This window comes from Penicillium angulare (assembly GCF_028827245.1).
Source record: "Penicillium angulare strain IBT 27051 chromosome Unknown utg000008l_segment0_segment0, whole genome shotgun sequence".
NCBI lineage: Eukaryota > Fungi > Ascomycota > Eurotiomycetes > Eurotiales > Aspergillaceae > Penicillium > Penicillium angulare.
Window position 1 is genome coordinate 1,863,717 of NW_026623167.1, and position 16,786 is coordinate 1,880,502.

General features: G+C 46.3%; 8 protein-coding genes across 8 annotated transcripts; 5 read left to right on the plus strand and 3 right to left on the minus strand.

The window, feature by feature from the left end:
* Positions 1-488: 488 nt before the first annotated feature.
* N7478_011361 (60S ribosomal protein uL23) lies at positions 489-1,454 on the minus strand (the record flags this gene model as incomplete). The annotated part of the gene is made up of 4 exons (XM_056927575.1): positions 489-576; positions 662-948; positions 1,032-1,069; positions 1,433-1,454. The coding sequence occupies 4 exons, from the start codon at positions 1,452-1,454 to the stop codon at positions 489-491; spliced, it is 435 nt and encodes a 144-aa protein (XP_056774623.1).
* Positions 1,455-1,757: 303 nt separating this feature from the next.
* N7478_011362 (25S rRNA (adenine2142-N1)-methyltransferase) lies at positions 1,758-2,609 on the plus strand (the record flags this gene model as incomplete). The annotated part of the gene is made up of 1 exon (XM_056927576.1): positions 1,758-2,609. One exon carries the CDS (start codon positions 1,758-1,760, stop codon positions 2,607-2,609), a length of 852 nt encoding a protein of 283 aa, XP_056774624.1.
* A 50-nt stretch (positions 2,610-2,659) lies between these two features.
* N7478_011363 (putative transporter) lies at positions 2,660-4,819 on the minus strand (the record flags this gene model as incomplete). Its single annotated transcript, XM_056927577.1, has 6 exons — positions 2,660-3,023; positions 3,081-3,247; positions 3,315-3,412; positions 3,471-3,599; positions 3,665-4,602; positions 4,743-4,819. 6 exons carry the CDS (start codon positions 4,817-4,819, stop codon positions 2,660-2,662), a joined length of 1,773 nt encoding a protein of 590 aa, XP_056774625.1.
* Positions 4,820-5,323: 504 nt separating this feature from the next.
* On the plus strand, positions 5,324-5,822 carry N7478_011364 (uncharacterized protein; the record flags this gene model as incomplete). Its single annotated transcript, XM_056927578.1, has 2 exons — positions 5,324-5,517; positions 5,579-5,822. 2 exons carry the CDS (start codon positions 5,324-5,326, stop codon positions 5,820-5,822), a joined length of 438 nt encoding a protein of 145 aa, XP_056774626.1.
* Positions 5,823-6,650: 828 nt separating this feature from the next.
* N7478_011365 (translation termination factor eRF1) lies at positions 6,651-8,500 on the plus strand (the record flags this gene model as incomplete). Its single annotated transcript, XM_056927579.1, has 6 exons — positions 6,651-6,774; positions 6,863-6,912; positions 6,970-7,341; positions 7,420-8,183; positions 8,255-8,415; positions 8,484-8,500. 6 exons carry the CDS (start codon positions 6,651-6,653, stop codon positions 8,498-8,500), a joined length of 1,488 nt encoding a protein of 495 aa, XP_056774627.1.
* A 428-nt stretch (positions 8,501-8,928) lies between these two features.
* N7478_011366 (prephenate dehydratase PHA2) lies at positions 8,929-9,987 on the minus strand (the record flags this gene model as incomplete). The annotated part of the gene is made up of 2 exons (XM_056927580.1): positions 8,929-9,828; positions 9,934-9,987. The coding sequence occupies 2 exons, from the start codon at positions 9,985-9,987 to the stop codon at positions 8,929-8,931; spliced, it is 954 nt and encodes a 317-aa protein (XP_056774628.1).
* A 1,769-nt stretch (positions 9,988-11,756) lies between these two features.
* Positions 11,757-12,173, plus strand: N7478_011367 (uncharacterized protein; the record flags this gene model as incomplete). The annotated part of the gene is made up of 1 exon (XM_056927581.1): positions 11,757-12,173. The coding sequence occupies one exon, from the start codon at positions 11,757-11,759 to the stop codon at positions 12,171-12,173; it is 417 nt and encodes a 138-aa protein (XP_056774629.1).
* Positions 12,174-12,700: 527 nt separating this feature from the next.
* On the plus strand, positions 12,701-14,445 carry cbf5 (pseudouridine synthase CBF5; the record flags this gene model as incomplete). Its single annotated transcript, XM_056927582.1, has 5 exons — positions 12,701-12,809; positions 12,893-13,049; positions 13,158-13,789; positions 13,856-14,082; positions 14,152-14,445. 5 exons carry the CDS (start codon positions 12,701-12,703, stop codon positions 14,443-14,445), a joined length of 1,419 nt encoding a protein of 472 aa, XP_056774630.1.
* Between the last annotated feature and the right edge of the window lie 2,341 nt (positions 14,446-16,786).

Sequence of the window (16,786 nt, forward strand, 5' to 3'; positions counted from 1 at the left end):
GTTGGATAGATGAGGTACTTGGCATAGACGCGTATGTATGCTAGAACATAGTCTCAATAGTAAATGAGAAGTCAAGTCTGCTGTACTCTGACATCTGTCAATAGCAATGCGCCTCGTGTAAGAACCTATTAAAATCAAACAAAGTATTATAATGTGCATTATTTTCGTGCCCATAGTTCACGGTCGTATAGTTCACGGTCGAGCCTATCAAGTTTTACATGCTGTAGTAGACACAAGTCAAGCAAGGCATGATACTACGTCTTGAGCCATACAAAGCGGCAAGAAAAGCTACAGACTACCGAGGGAAGGTAGTTAGAATGCATAAGAATCCATACAAGTCATAGGTGATCGTATCAGAAAAGTTTCTTTTTTAATCATTCAGCCCTCGTTGCTGCACACACAGCCAAGGAAACTGGCTGGTATAGAGAATCACCGCGGTGAAAACAAAGTTCGCCCAAACCCAAAGAAATCCCATTTCTTTTCTTCCCTTAGACAATAGCCAGCTTGGTGGCGGCGATGTCAAGAGCATCGACATCAGGAGTCAAACGGGCGAAAGCCTTCTTGGAACCGTCGGGGCTATAAATGTATTAGTGATTGCTGGTTTTGCCGCGACATAGGAACTTGGTATTTTCAAGTCCGGGGCCAAAGATTGATAACTTACCGGACCAGGGTGTTGACCTTGACGGTGTCAACGTCGTACAGCTTCTTAAGAGCACCCTTGATCTGGCGCTTGTTGGCCTTGACATCAACAATGAAGACGAGGGTGTTGTTCTCCTCGATCTTCTTCATGGCGCTCTCAGTGTTCAGAGGGTAGAGAACGATCTTGTGGGCGTCGAGGACGGGCTGGTGGGGAATCGACACACGGGGGTACTTGGGAGACCGCGAGAGCTGGAGGGTCTTGGGGCGGTGGAAGGTGGTCGAGGTGCGAACCTTGCGGGACTTGTGAAGCTAAATTTCCCCAGAATAATTAGTATACCATTGCATTCGAATGTAGTGTCTTTTTTTCAGTTCATGGATTTCAGAAAACGTACGGAAGAACCCTTCACGACTGCCTTGGCAGCAGCGTTAGCTATAAAAAACTGTTAGTCTACCGAACATGATTCTCTTGTGTGTGTGTGCGGTTTCGATATTGCGAAGTGGGTTGCAGTCGGAGAAAGATTGTGTGGCTCCCAAATAACAATTTCAGGAAGAACAAGACGAGGAAAATTTGCTTCGGACGTGATCGCAGGTGTTGATAATCGATGTTGAATCCCAATAGTCTCTTATAATCCCAGCTCTTCCCTGTAGCCTCTTTTTTTTCTTCCCGGGAAACTTTTTCGATACAATATTGAAATATTGTCATTGATGCCACACAATCCCTCCGACACACAGTTTCGTCGCAAAATCGCTGTTTGGTATGTTCATATCATAAACCGCAGGCTGTATAACATACCTTGCTTGGTGGTAGGGGCCATGGCTGTCGTCTCCGCTGTCGTGATGATTGTCGCAGTGTCGAGAGTCGAACAATTCAAAGTGGCTTCGCTAAGCGAAAACCCTACCACTCTGTGGGTCAGGTGATTGCTGACTGATCCTGTGCTTAGTCACACTCCGCATCCGATTTTATTTTATTATTTTATTTTTTGATTATCAAAAGGGCATTGGAGATAGACAGAAATCTCCACTTCTGATGATATTTTGATGATCATGTCACCGTCGCCAATTCGGGAATTTTGAAAACTTGTTGATCCCCACCAGCACATATCAATTCTGAGAAAACCATGCCTCCCAAGCGTCGGTCTAAGCGCCCGGGTCTCCTTTCTAGTACTCGGCCGCCAACAGTCAAATCCAAGCATGCAACATTATCAGCCAAGGCTACCAGAACTCTTATTCGCTCTCATCACCAGCTTATGAAGGCGCGAAGCCAGGCAGAGAATGCAGGAGATGATGCTCTGGTGAGCAGTATTAATGCCCAAATAGAAGCCAATGGTGGCTTGGAGAGCTATCAAATTGCTAGCAAGATAGGCCAGTCAGGAGAAAGAGGTGGCGATTCTAGCAAAACTCTCGTAGACTGGATCAAACCCGAGCTCAATCAATGGGAAACAACTCTTCCTAAACTGCGAGTACTTGAAGTTGGGGCTTTAAGTACGAAGAATGTTTGCTCTAGAACACCTTCCTTAGAGGTGTCTCGCATCGACCTAAACTCTCAAGAACCAGGTATCCTGAAACAAGATTTCATGGAACGCCCATTGCCTTCTACAGAGGAAGAAAGATTTCATATCATCAGTCTCTCATTGGTGCTTAACTATGTACCGGATCCCGTGGGCCGCGGCGATATGCTCAAACGCTGTGTACAATTCCTGACTTCCAACTGTCCCATCTCCCTTCCTCCAACTCTCTTTCTTGTCCTTCCAGTGGCCTGCGTGGATAATTCACGCTATCTTACAGAAGAAAGACTTCTCGCCATCTTGGCCAGTTTGGGCTTCCATCTCGTACAGAGCAGGCGGACTTCGAAGCTGATCTATCAATTATGGAACTATACGGGTGCCTCTTCCCCCCAGACTTTCAAGAAGGAAATGCTCCACCCTGGCCACAAGAGAAATAACTTCGCCATCATCATGGGCGACAGCTGAACATGATCTTCTGCCAAACCAAACCAATTGCTGCACAACACAACGATTTATCATTTGGCCGAAATCATGTCTTGAGGCAAGAATGCCCAAACTGTTCCCACCGCCGCCAGGATTGTTGAGCTAATGAGCAGAATCCAGTCCAGGATGCGCTCATTTCGGCTTATCTCCTTCCCGAATATTTTCAGATAAAACGCCAGAGGCAAAATGATGCAAATGGTGAAGCACAGGAATGACCCGAGGAAGGCCATGATTCTGTCGAATGCCGGGAATATCACGGCAAGAACGACAATCGAAATCACCGTCAAAACTCGAATTAATACTCGAATGAATGCTAGAGTTCCCTCTCCGCGTGAAGACTGTGCATTTGGTCCAACCCCGCAAAGCACTTCGAAGGTGGCTACTAATGGTCGGGCACTAAGTTTCTGTCAGTAATTTGGCGCAGGGCGAGCGGGCATTGGAAACTCAACTCACTTCAGTGGCACCTTTGTTAACGGGATTATGGAGATGAAGACGATGATGGCAACGGACACGAGCTGTGGATATTCATCTAAGCTGAGAATATTGGCTGTGACCTCGTCGCGAACGATATCACCAAACATAAGCCAACCGATGACTGCCATGGACGAATCGAGAGAAAACTATGGAAGTCTTGTTAGATTCTTTCCCGGGGTTTTGCATCTTGTTTAGATAATCGCTTTTACATACTGTAAATAAATATGTGACCCACAGACTCTTCGCATATTTCTTAGGATGTCTCATGTCGCGATAAATATTAGGAAAGACTCCATGACCACCCCAGGGTGCTGTAAAGTCAAGTCAGCTCTCTGCCATAATGCATCTCTCGTATGAATTCGCTCTTACCCATAATTAAACCAAAGCTCAAAGGGACTGTAGCCCAATTTTGGGGAAAGAGATATGTATTCGCGGGCTGTTGGAGGGAGCCTGGGGAGTCAGGTTTGATCAAGCCATCAACGCATATAAGAATAACGACTATAGAAGGGGTTAAATTCTGTTCTTGCTCACGAAAATGACTTCTTGGTCTGGTAAGTACTTACTAGATGTGCATGATATAATGCCCAAAATGCTGGTTACACTGAGTAATCGCAGAGGCAGGAAATTCAACGGAATCAAAACCACTCCACACACTATTTTCCATTGGAAAATGCTTAGGCCAGGAATCAACGCATATAAACTATCAGCAAATAGCACCACGAGCGCCACACACGCTCCTAGTAATTCCAAACAAAAGAGAAAACTCGTCACTAGACGAGCCTGATGTCCGAAGCTAATATATGCGAGATCGGCATATGTGACAATACTCCGATCCGCGTCAAGGCATTTAGCCAGTATTCTGGCAGTATAAGCTGTGCAAAAAGCCGAGTAGATAAGAAACAGAAGACCGATCAACCACCCGGAATGCTTCATAGCAAGTGGAAGACTAAGTAGCCCAACTCCGATTAGCACATTGACCGAATTGAAGATAGTCTGCGGCACGGTAGATTGACCGACTATAACATCTTCGTACGTTCCGTCTTCATTCTCGACATGCTTGAGGAGCAGAGGTTCTCGATCGGGATGTCCTAAAGCTTCCGCCCGGGCCTGTTGCTCTCGGTGGAACTGAATAGCATTCCGCCGGGTGGACTCACTCACTCGAGATGATATTGACCCGTACGAAGCAGCAAAACTTCTCTCTGGGGAGGAGGCAAGAAGCCCCGTAGTTGGGAGGGCTCTCCTAGGACTCGCGTTTGTATGTGTAATATAATCCTGCTCGTCGTCTTCCTCGTCCTCCTCGCCGTCTGATCTGTGGCGTGAGACTCTACTGGCATATCCTCCACCCGTTGCGATATCGAAGTCATCGTCGGAGTCAACTGAAACAAACGAAGAACGACGCGGTATCACTTCGGGGAAACCAGCTGCTCTTTGCCATGAGCGAGCAAAGTTATCAATGCTATTCGGACCACCTGCTTGTCGAAATCGGGAGAAAGAGGACGATCTAGAGAAGCTGTATCAGTACACAGCTCTGTGGGAAACGCAAGCTTGATGTTCGACTTTGACGAAGGAGGCTACCTTTGTCGTTGCTGTCCTTCTATCTCGACGATTGGACTTCCTTGGGTCCAGCGTGGAGGTTCATACGAGCTTGACGCAGCGAAATTCGAGGGGCTTGGAGTTGTTCCGGGTTCTTGTTGGTCTTCGGCGACCCGGGAAGACATTTCTTTCGCCAGTTAAGCCCGCAAAGATTCCGCAGCAGTTTGAGGTGAAATCAGGGGGATTTCTCCAATATCTCGAAGTCAGGAGGCCGGAGAATAACTGAAAGGAATTTCTGTATCTCTGTCCAGATGTTATAAGAGCAGAGATAAGGCGCGGGTTGGTGATCGGAATTGCGCAGACGAAGCTAGCAAGCTCGGGTGTGGGGTTGGCAAGCCTTGATAAGTAAATGCCCTGATAAGACGACGCCGAGTTAAACCGAAACAGGAATAATTGATTCCTTACGGATTTGAACATAGATAAGAAACTATGACTTATGAATTGCCGTGAAACCTAGAATAGACTGCAATATTTCCGGACTGGCAGAATAAATAAAAAAGCATCCGGGGTACCCACAAGTGTACATATGTACTATGTAGGCTAGCTTATGGGGTAAGATATCTGTCAGACGAACTTCAACCTCAAGTCAACCTTGGAACCTAAGTCTAATTTCAATCCCATCATAATCCATGTCTCCAAGTTCCACTCCTAACCCCGGATCCTCTGGTTTGCGGAGTATTCGCCTATCTCAATACATTTTTGGTATCCAGGCAGTCCCACTACTGGCTAGTGGGATCTATACACTACTCCGGCCGAATGCGATCGCCAGTCTTGCGAACTCCCCTTTTCAAGGAATAGACACTGGAACAATCCAGGCAATCAGGTACTTCAGGGCCTACAATACTTACTCTATTTGAAAAGAGAACTAATTTATTATTTATCAGCTTAACATCCATAGCCTTGGGGGCCTGTCAAACCATTGCGGCATACCAGAACAATATCCCCATGATGCTTGTGACAGTACCCGGAAGATTGCTAGGGGCCTTTGTGTTTCACCGGAGTGGTGGAGAGTGGCGCAAAATGGCACCTTTCGAGGGAGTCATGGGAGTGCTTATAGCGATCGGGGTATATTGGACGTGGGATACAGAGCGGGCAGACAACGCAAACAAAGAGGATCGGAAAGACTAGGAAAGATATCTATGTCCACGGGTATTTACAAAGCCAACAATGTATCCAACTCATATATCAATCGTAAAGAAATCCTTGCATAGTATGTGGCCTTCTTTAATTTTTTGTATATATGCAGTGTTAGGTGGTATATAGGCCGATTTCGGGCATAGGTAGGACAACCAGACCAGGATAGTTTCAGGTGGCGCAGTATGGAGGAGATCATCATGCAAAGATCTTATTACGTACATTACAGTACATACAGCCATAGATAATGGTCGTGGCTAGTATGGACTACGCCGAACTCCATAGACTAACAAGAGAGGAGAAAGGCACTGCTCATTATCCAATGAACTATGATATCCATGAATTCATTCATTGTATTTTTAGACTTGCGGTTTCTTTATAAAAAAAATTAAGAAAATTAAAAAATTTAAATAAAATGAAATTCCCGTGGCGCGCGTATGTACTGAATACCACCAAGACTGCCCCGGATCCCACTTCACCGACAAGTACCCGGTACAACGTCACCCGCGTGCCCTGGCCCAAAAACTGGCTTACCTCAGCCCACCGAACCCCTCCACGGTGCCTGAGGAAATTTGCTGTCGGACTCTACGTCAACCAGCAAGGTCCGTGTCTTCAAACCCCCCCCTCCCTTTTTGCACTGAAGTCTTCTTATTCGGAGGCAGTCATTGACAAGGTCCTAATTGAAATCGTTTTTACAGGCCTGAAATCACGTTAAGGAACCCAAATCTTTGTTCCTTCGGCCCCATTTTGAGCCCGACAGGCGTCGACAGGAAGGCCGACCAGTTTTCCCTTTGGTGGTAGTCCACCCTCGCCTTACCCAAAATGAGCTCCAACCAGCAAGAAACCGATGTGGAGAAGAACATTGAGATATGGAAGGTTAAGAAATTGGTCAAGCGTCTGGAATCTGCCCGCGGAAATGGAACTTCCATGATTTCGCTCATCATTCGTATGCTTTCCCGCCTGATACCTGTCAACTTTTCTTTTCTGCGGTCAAAATACAGATTTCAGCAACAATGCGCTAATGCTTTATAAAGCGCCCAAGGACCAGATTTCTCGAGCGGCAAAGATGTTGGCTGAAGAATATGTGAGTTCCCTTAGTCTCTTTCAGTGACCCCCACCATGCTGATAAAATACAATCCAGGGTACTGCCTCCAACATCAAGTCTCGAGTCAACCGTCTCTCCGTCCTCTCTGCCATTACCTCCACCCAGCAGCGTCTGAAGTTGTATAACAAGGTCCCTCCAAATGGTCTTGTGGTGTACTGTGGTGAAATTATCACCCAGGAAGGAAAGGAGCGAAAGATTAACATTGACTTCGAGCCCTTCAAGCCCATCAATACCTCTCTGTACCTTTGTGACAACAAATTCCACACAGAGGCTTTGAGTGAGTTGCTGGAGTCGGATCAGAAGTTCGGTTTCATTATCATGGATGGTAACGGTGCGCTCTTCGGTACCCTGAGTGGTAACACTCGTGAAATCCTGCAGCGTCTCTCCGTTGATCTACCCAAGAAGCACGTAAGTTTTCAACCGAGTAGCGGAATATTTCCAAATTTCCATTTTACATAATCAGGTCACTAATTATTTTGTTCCCAGGGTCGTGGTGGTCAATCCGCGCTGCGTTTCGCCCGTCTACGTGAGGAAAAGCGTCACAACTACGTGCGTAAGATTGCTGAATTGGCTGTTCAGAACTATATCACCAACGATAAGGTCAACGTAGCTGGTCTTGTTTTGGCTGGTTCTGCCGATTTCAAGAACGATCTGAACCAGTCCGATCTATTCGATGGTCGTCTCCAGGCTAAGGTTATCAAGATCGTCGACGTTTCATATGGTGGTGAGAATGGTTTCAACCAAGCTATTGAGCTTGCCGCTGAGACTCTGAGCAACGTCAAGTTCATCCAAGAGAAGAAGCTTATTGGCAAGTACTTCGAGGAGATCAGTCAAGACACCGGCAAGGTTTGCTACGGTGTCGAGGACACCCTGAAGGCCATGGAGCTTGGTGCTGCCGAGATTCTGATCGTCTACGAGAACTTGGATGTTACTCGCTACCAGCTGAAGGCCTCTACTGGAGAGGAGGTTATTGTCAATGCCACCAAGGCTCAAGAAGCCAACAACCGGGAGATGTTCATGGACAAGGAGAGTGGAACCGAGATGGAGGTTATCGAGTCCACCACCTTCATTGAGTGGCTTGCCGAGTCCTATAAGGACTTCGGTGCCACTCTGGAGTTCGTGTCCGACCGATCTGGTGAAGGAAACCAGTTCGTGAAGGGCTTTGGTGGAATCGGAGCCATTCTCCGATACAATGTCAACTTCGAGCAACTTGCCGACTACAGCGACGACGATGAGTTCTACGATGGTATGTGATTAATTTATTCTAGTCGTCGTTCTGGTTCAATTACTAACATTTCTCTTTCATAGATTGACGGCTGAGCGCCCTCGCAGAGAGCGAGGATGAATGGCCAGAAGCTCCCTCGGTGAGTGTTCTGACGGCTCGCCCCGTGGATCATGAAAGTGGCTCCGAAACTGGAATCCAGACATCCGTAAAGGATATCTTCGACACGCCCGTTCCAAACTTCATGAAGCTGCCCAGAGGTATGTCGTTTCTTTCAACATCCCCTTCACTTTCCTCCAACAAATTCTGGGATCTAATCTTCTAACAGGGTCATCCAAGCTCTAACAAACACGCTGAGGTTACCTCAGTGATTGAGATGAATTTAAGCCGTAAATTGCAATTTTAAAGGTTGGATGCGATTCTCTGCAACCGTCAGTCTCCCAATTGCCGCCTGTTTCTACTGTGCGTAGGCGAGTCGAGGCCTTGTTTCTCTTCAGGGCCCTGCTCGTCGCGGTTGTTCCAGAATGGTTCATTTTGAATATTGCTCTTTTACTTTCCCTGCACTCGCTATAGTCTGAAAAATGAATCGAAATACATAAAATGGAGAGGCACTATATCCGATGGTTATGTAGACGAGATAAAAGTCTTGATAGATTTTGATTTTTGAACTTGTTGCCAAGTTCACCCGAAAAGTCTTAACAATATGCTATCATTATTGGCACCACGTGCATATCCTAATTCATAAATCGATCCCAAACATGAAACAATGCAGTCTATAACGTACTGGTACCCAACTGATCTTTCCAAGTTCCAAGATCCCGGCAATACTCGGTGACAACTCGGAGATCTGTCAGTGCCTTGACAACCGCATCCTTGTTCTCATCTGATGGTGTTCGACCACACTCCACAAAAAAGATATATTGCCAAGCCCGCTTCAAACTCGGTCTTGTGTTTATACTTGTAAGATTCAGCCCATGCTTCTTGAAGATCAAAAGGGCATTCGCCAATGCACCCGGCAAGGAATGATCTATCGAAAACGAGACCAATGTCTTGTGTGTATCTTCATGCACGGGCTTTTCTTGCGATGTAGGCGCCTCCGGCTGCTCAAGATCATATTGAGCGGTACGTTTGGCAAGAACATTTCTCAAGATGAGGAATCGAGTTGTGTTATCCGCTCGATCCTCGATGTTCTCCTTCAACACGTCGACGCCGTGATACTCTGCGGCGAAACGACTGGCAATAGCAGCGCTTTTCTCAGTCGGCTCTTTAGAGACAATCTCTGCGCCTTTAGATGTAGATGAGACATCTTGTCTCTCGACACCCTTGAAATATTTCGATAGCACAACTTCACACTGGCCCCAGGCTTGCGGGTGTGTGTATAGTTTTGTGATTGACCCATCATAACCGGACCAACCAGATGGATATGAGCCCTTGTGTACCAATAGACAGTGATGCACGGTTAGATAGTACTCGCCGCACACCTTGACATCTTTGTATAGATCATTCCGATCCGCAAGAAGGTCAAGAGTCTGAACAACCGAGCCATTGGTCGAGTTTTCGCACGGAATCACAGCGTAATCGGCCTCTTGACTTTGTACTGCTGCAAAGGCGTCTGCGAAGGAGACATGAGGCAACAGATCGGCAGCCTTTTTACCAAACGACTCAGATGCAGCCTATGAACAAGAATTAGTTATCAGGGTTCAGAGAGCGGTGGTACGTTTGACACAGATTCAAGTTTCTGTCACATGTGGGGTAACCAATTTTATTATTATTCATACCTGGTGTGAGAAGGATGCCAGTGGGCCAAGAAAAACTACCCTTAAACGATCCATTGGGGCAGGTTGGTATGAGGAGACTTATTTTCCGGGTGGGGAGGCTTGTTTTTAAGAGAGCATTAATTTTCCCGCTCTTGAATCTCCTTGCTTCCCAGAGCTACTAGCTTGATGTCGCCCGCAATATTGAATCCAAATCGCCAATCGGTCCGATCTCGCACGGGCGGTGTGGACCGGATAAACAAACAAGCCAAACTGTAGGTTCATCAGGGTTTTGGAGCTGGTCATCTCAAGTGGAAAAGAATATACTCTGTGGGTTAGGATTCATTAGAGACTCTTACGTTTTTCAGGTTCATAGGCACAAGTTTAAACTGTAAGACAGGTAACTTTGATCTTGGCATTGTACATTTGCGACAAGGGTAAGCTTTGAAACATTCTCGCATATAATATATTTCCCGTGAGCTCGGGCCTCAGGAATCAGTTCAAATACATTTTTTTATTTTCTATAATCTTATTTCCCTGGTAACTTCAGTTCATTAAATGCAGAGGACCTATCTTCTTATCCTATTATCTCGAATATCCAGTGCTAAAAGTGAAGCTTGTTGGGGGCTTTGTAGTCTATGACCTTAACTAGTATGGAATGCTATAGACGCAATGCCAAGCATTCGGATCTCGGATAAACCACACCCGGAGTTTTGCACACGCTTTTTTAAAAGGCCTCTTCCCCCTTCAACCTCTTCATTTCCTCTTTCCCTTTCATCTTCATTGTCATTGATCACTCACCCAGCTGCATTTTCATCCAATGCGATGCAAGCGAGTCTTCTGACAGTTTAGTTTTCGTTGTTCATCTCTTTCAGCTAGCTGACCATGGACCAAGTCCAGGCGGCCTTCTGGGCAGCACCTCCGGTGTCTCGGTACGCTGCAATTTGACTCAGCCAAGATGGGGACTGTTTGACTGACAAGTCCTCAGAACAATCACAGCTTTGACTCTGGTTCAGTCCGTCCTAGTTCATGGCGGCGTGCTTAGTGGATATTATGTTGTCTTCTGGCCGGGCCGCATATTCAAGTTGTTTCCTGAGATCTGGCGATTTGTCACTCCGTTTCTACTAACAGGTCCAAAGCTCAGTTTCTTCTTTGATCTCTATTTCAGTATGAAGCTTCGCTACTGCATTGGCTGTTCTTAGCCCTTGCTAACCTGCCTGCAGTGTATCACTATGGCAGTCAGCTGGAATCCAGCTCTTCTCGCATGAGTCAGCCTGGAGATTTCTTCATCTACCTCATCTTTGTAGCAACTTCAATTATGGTAAGTGACTTGTTTGACCTGGGTTTCATACACAGTAGAGTCTTGTTCTTTTCTTCTTTGCTTTCTGCATTTCCAAGCCAAACACCTCGCCTTATCTGCCCGCCCAGCCATACAAACTAGCTGAAGCGGTTCCTGAACGTGAGGAAGATTACCCCTGCATCCTGTGCAGCACTTTATAATTCGCAAAATCCTGGTGCTGCATGAGGTGTGGGAATGGTGGCTTGTCTACAATAGCCGTCATGATTCTTAATTCATGCCGGTGGTTCGGGCATCCTACATTCTACATACATCTATTATCATTCATTCCCAAATACTATTATTATGTTTCATCAGTCTCCATCTCTTCCAATTCCCATGTCATTTTCTAGTAAATCATCGATTTTCAGCTTGCTAACTTTGCATAAAGCTTACCGCAGGCTTCGTTCTTGAAATGCCAGTCTTTATTTCGGGTGAGCTATTCTGCAATTGACCTTGCGAGAGAAAGGCAAAGACTAAACTAGATTTTTCTTACCATGTAGCATTGACTATGGCTTTCATTTACACCTACGCCCAAGAGAATCGCGGCAAGCAAACCATGTTATGGTTCGTCAAGATGCGTATGGAGTTCCTGCCATGGGCGATGCTTCTCGTCTCCTTGGTCATGAGTGGAACGTCTGGAGTCATGCTTGAGCTCACCGGTATTGTGGCCGCTCATCTCTATGACTTCCTAACTCGCATCTATCCAACTTTCGGTGGCGGGCGAAACTATATCACCACGCCAGTTGCGGTGCGGCGGTTTTTCGCTCGTCACACCCCCAACCTTGGGTCTCGTGGGTATGGTACAGCCTTCAATGCCTCCCAGGCACCGCAGCAATCTTCCCAGTCCTCGTCCCGAGGCTGGACATCCTCGATCCAGAATCCTTGGAGTGGTCGAGGTACAGGTCGAAGACTCGGCGGGGATTAAGAGCGTTACTATGAACGAATAAGAATAAGCGCATCTAAAGAGGGTCTTGATCATAAGAATCTATGAAGGCGGATCCTTGACTCCTGGACCTGCATCGAGCCCAATGCTTATCGTTTTTCATAGTATCCAATTCATACCAACCAGAATTCCTGAAGCATAAGTTCGCTAAAGGACTGGTCATGTAAAATAGCATTTTCCTTCAATATTAACTACTCATCAAGTTTGATGAACATTGACCAAGAACCAGTTTTCGCTGTGATTATTTCTATCATGTAGTATCTTGAATGAATATACAATACCTCAAGTCATAAATGACTCCATTAAACCCTCCCTTAAAACGAATTGATCTTATTAAATCCCCTTCTCTAGTATTCCTGCATTGAGGCAAAATTTCACGCCAATTTTTCGCGCTGGGAACATCACGTGACTGTATGCGGGCGCTAAACCGCATTAGGGATTGGAGCTGCCGCACTCGCAAAATTTCCTCGAACAAATTTTTGGTCTGTAACAGCAACACCATCGACACCATGGCCGCCGTCAAGAACCAGGAGATGGACTACGCCATTAAGCCCGAGGCGATTAGCCCTAACATTTCCAGCGAGGAATGGCCACTTCTCCTCAAGAACTACGAGAAGTGTACGTATCCCAGAATGGAAAAGATGGAAGAAGAAAAAAAACTTCACCTTCGTGAACATTTGACTAATTTTATGGCTACACAGTGCTTGTTCGCACCGGTCACTTCACTCCCATCCCTGCTGGTGCTTCCCCCTTGAAGCGTGACCTGAAGTCCTATATCAGCTCCGGTGTCATCAACCTCGACAAGCCTTCCAACCCTTCCAGTCACGAAGTCGTGGCTTGGATGAAGCGTATCCTCAGGTAAACCTCACCATCCACCCTTCCCCACGTATCCCTCAAGATATAATTATATCGCAAGCGAAAAGGGGAGTTATAAGAATATTTTTCTAAACGAATTGATTATTTTAGATCCGAGAAGACTGGTCACAGTGGTACCCTTGATCCTAAGGTTACTGGTTGCTTGATTGTCTGCATTGACCGCGCCACTCGTCTGGTTAAGTCTCAGCAGGGTGCCGGTAAGGAGTATGTCTGTGTCATTCGCCTGCACGACAAGATCCCCGGTGGCGAGGCTCAGTTCCGTCGCGCTCTCGAGACCCTCACTGGTGCTCTTTTCCAGCGTCCCCCTCTTATCTCCGCTGTCAAGCGTCAGCTCCGTATCCGTACCATTCACGAGAGCAACCTGTACGAGTTCGACAATGAGCGTCACCTCGGTGTCTTCTGGGTGAGCTGTGAGGCTGGTACCTATATCCGTACCCTGTGTGTTCACTTGGGTCTGCTGCTCGGTGTTGGTGCTCACATGCAGGAGCTGCGTCGTGTGCGCTCTGGAGCTATGAACGAGGAGCAAGGCATGGTTACTCTGCACGATGTCATGGATGCCCAGTGGATCTACGACAACCAGCGTGACGAGTCCTACCTGCGCAAGGTCATCAGCCCTCTGGAGAGCTTGCTTACCTCCTACAAGCGTATTGTGGTTAAGGACAGCGCTGTCAACGCCGTCTGCTACGGTGCTAAGCTGATGATTCCCGGTCTCCTGCGTTTCGGTAAGTTGCAATTCCATAAAAAAAAGTTCTTCATATGAGCATTATGAAGCTAATATATTTCTACAGAGGCTGGTATTGAGGTCCACGAGGAGGTTGTTCTCATGACCACCAAGGGTGAGGCTATTGCCATTGGTATTGCCCAGATGTCCACTGTGGAGCTTTCCACTTGCGACCACGGTGTCGTCGCCAAGGTCAAGCGTTGCATCATGGAGCGTGACCTGTACCCCCGTCGCTGGGGTCTTGGCCCTGTTGCTGTCGAGAAGAAGAAGCTCAAGTCTGCTGGCAAGCTCGACGTAAGTGATACCTCTTATCATATCTGATCTTGACTCTTTCCGGAATATTTATATTAACCCTTCTCGCAGAAATTCGGCCGTACCAACGAGGAGACCCCTGCTAGCTGGAAGGCTGGTTACAAGGACTACGATGCCGTTGAGGACGTGACCGACGCCCCTGCTGCCCGCCCTGAGCCTACTCCTGCCGCTGAGGAGTCCCCCAAGAGCGAGGCCGAGGGTGCCGACGATGACAAGAAGAAGCGCAAGCACGACGGCGAGACCGCCGAGGAGAAGGCCGAGCGCAAGAAGAAGAAGAAGGAGAAGAAGGAAAAGAAGGAGCGCCGGAAGTCCAAGCAGGCCGAGGACAGCGATGATAGCGACTAGATAACCAGGAAGAAAGAAACCCTGCTAGCTCGCGGTCTACTTCCTGTACCATATATTGTGCCTTTTTTATTGTTCTTTGCCTTCCGGAGTCTTGGTCAAAAGGGAATGTCGGTTTGAAGATTTAAAGAATTATTGCGTTCATATTCGCTCTGCCATATGTTTTCGGGGTTTGACTACTTACCACAATAACAGCTGCGTAACTATATATGATATTCCCATTAGTATAGCGGGCCAGTGCATGTAAAGTATCATGCAGAAGTATATGCCCAACTGCACAATAGGCATAGCAAATCCTACTATAGTCAACCCAGCTAGGAAACTCATCCCCCATAAAACATAGTAGACCTTGAATAAATTTGTGTGTAAGAATCTCGAGGATAGTATATATAAGATCCCAATATCTGCCTATTATCACCTTGGAACTACCTACCTACGCTTCTAGATGTTTTCCCACACGCTCTTATACACGTTTTGTGTGCACACCCTTTTACCTCGATTATATCGACGCAATATCCAAAAGTAGGTTACTTTGAATATATTCCCTAAGAGTTATTAAATATCTATAGCTAGAGCCTAAAATTAAATTAAATGACATCGCATCCAGAGTGCTAGCATTGCTATCTTTCATGGTGGCATGTCCCACCCATCACCTCGCATTATTACCCTTCGAGTTTTCTTTGTAGCAAAGACAAGTTCCGAAGAAACATTTGCTCTTCTGACAATGTCTGGGATGAATCGAGCGTTGTATTACCCAGATCCATTTCAAATCGTTCTCGGGGATGATCGAGCAGGTCGCTGGCTTCCCAAAATCCATCTGCTGATGAAAAGGGTTTCAAGTTCATCCCCCATTGATAATCGAGTGGATCCAAGTCCGGACCTAAGTCCTTCCAGGACTTGTCAGCTTCACGTAACTGAAGCTTCCAGGCTGTATTACATTCATGACATCTCCTTTCCGTTTTGGGTCCTTTCCCTGAATTGTGATCCCCCTCTTTAATAAGGTAATAGAAGTCGTCGTCATTGAAAAGATTCTTGATTTCGTCTTCAAAATGGCAATGATCTTGGCAACGTGAAATCAATCTGCAAGCTTTTGCGCATTCACCCCCGTCAAGTTTCTGATGCACTTTATCTCTCTGCACCAGGCAGATATGCTGAATGCGCACACACGAACTTGGATCTATAGGACAGATGCGCGCCTCAAAAGAAATCAGTCCCATATCACCTTGCGGAAACGAGGTTACTGGGTCATAAGCAATGTTCATGGGTTTTACAATAGTATGCATCAGTGATTCTGTAGAGATGCCAAAAGAAGGGCCAAGGTAAAATCTCCTCATTGCAAGATGTAGATGTATCCAGTGAAATTTGAAGTCCGAGTAGATGTAATAAGAGTGTTCAAGTGGCACAACTGAAGAATATCTCTTAGTCCGAAGCGGGTTGAAACACCTTCGGTGCAAGAATTCAGGCCCTAGTAATTTCACCTCCCGCCAAAGGTGGAGTTTTGAACATGCGAAGCACAAATAGTACTGGGGCAAATAGCGAACAAGCCTCGTTAAAAGGATGATTCTCAGACCCTCAGCCAAGTCTTCCACACGGAGAACAGTAGCAAACGATCTACCTAGAAGCGTATCTAGATGTGGAGCCAATTCCATGAAAGAGTGGTTGCATAAGGTCAGACAAGTGTTATCAACGGGAGATAGATAGTTGCAGACCAAAGAGATGAGCTGTGGCGGAATGTCGAACAACCCTATCTGAGGCATGGTGTATGGTATGCCCTATGAACTAAGAAAATAATATTGCCTCGATTCATGCAAAATTGGAATGATGTTCAAGACAAACCTCGAGTTACTGGTGTCACTATTTGTTCTGGATCAAGGATATCTTCAAGAGTGTAAGTGCGAGAGCTTTGAAAGAACGACAGTATAGAAATTGTGAATGAATTTTAAATGGACGACAACACAGGACGTCATTTCTACCATAGAACCTTCAACCTTATATCCTTCATACTTCTCGGCCTTTGCCCCACATGATTTCTTAAAGAGGCTTTAGGATTTCCTAGTCTAAAAGATTACACCTTGTTTTTGCCTCTTAAATTCGTAAAATAAAGTAAAGTGTCTATCAAATTACATATCGATTAATATACTATCCATATCAACGTCGTCAAGAATCTTGGAATTTCTTTGTATGATGATCTCGTGACCCGTACCGTTATCTCCGCATTTCCCCCTCCCGAACCGAACGTAGAATCCCAATGATCTTCGGATCTCCTCACTACTCCTCCTCCAACCTTCCCTACAGCAAACCCTGAGCTTTCCACGACCCCAGAGCTACAGGACCCACCTGTACA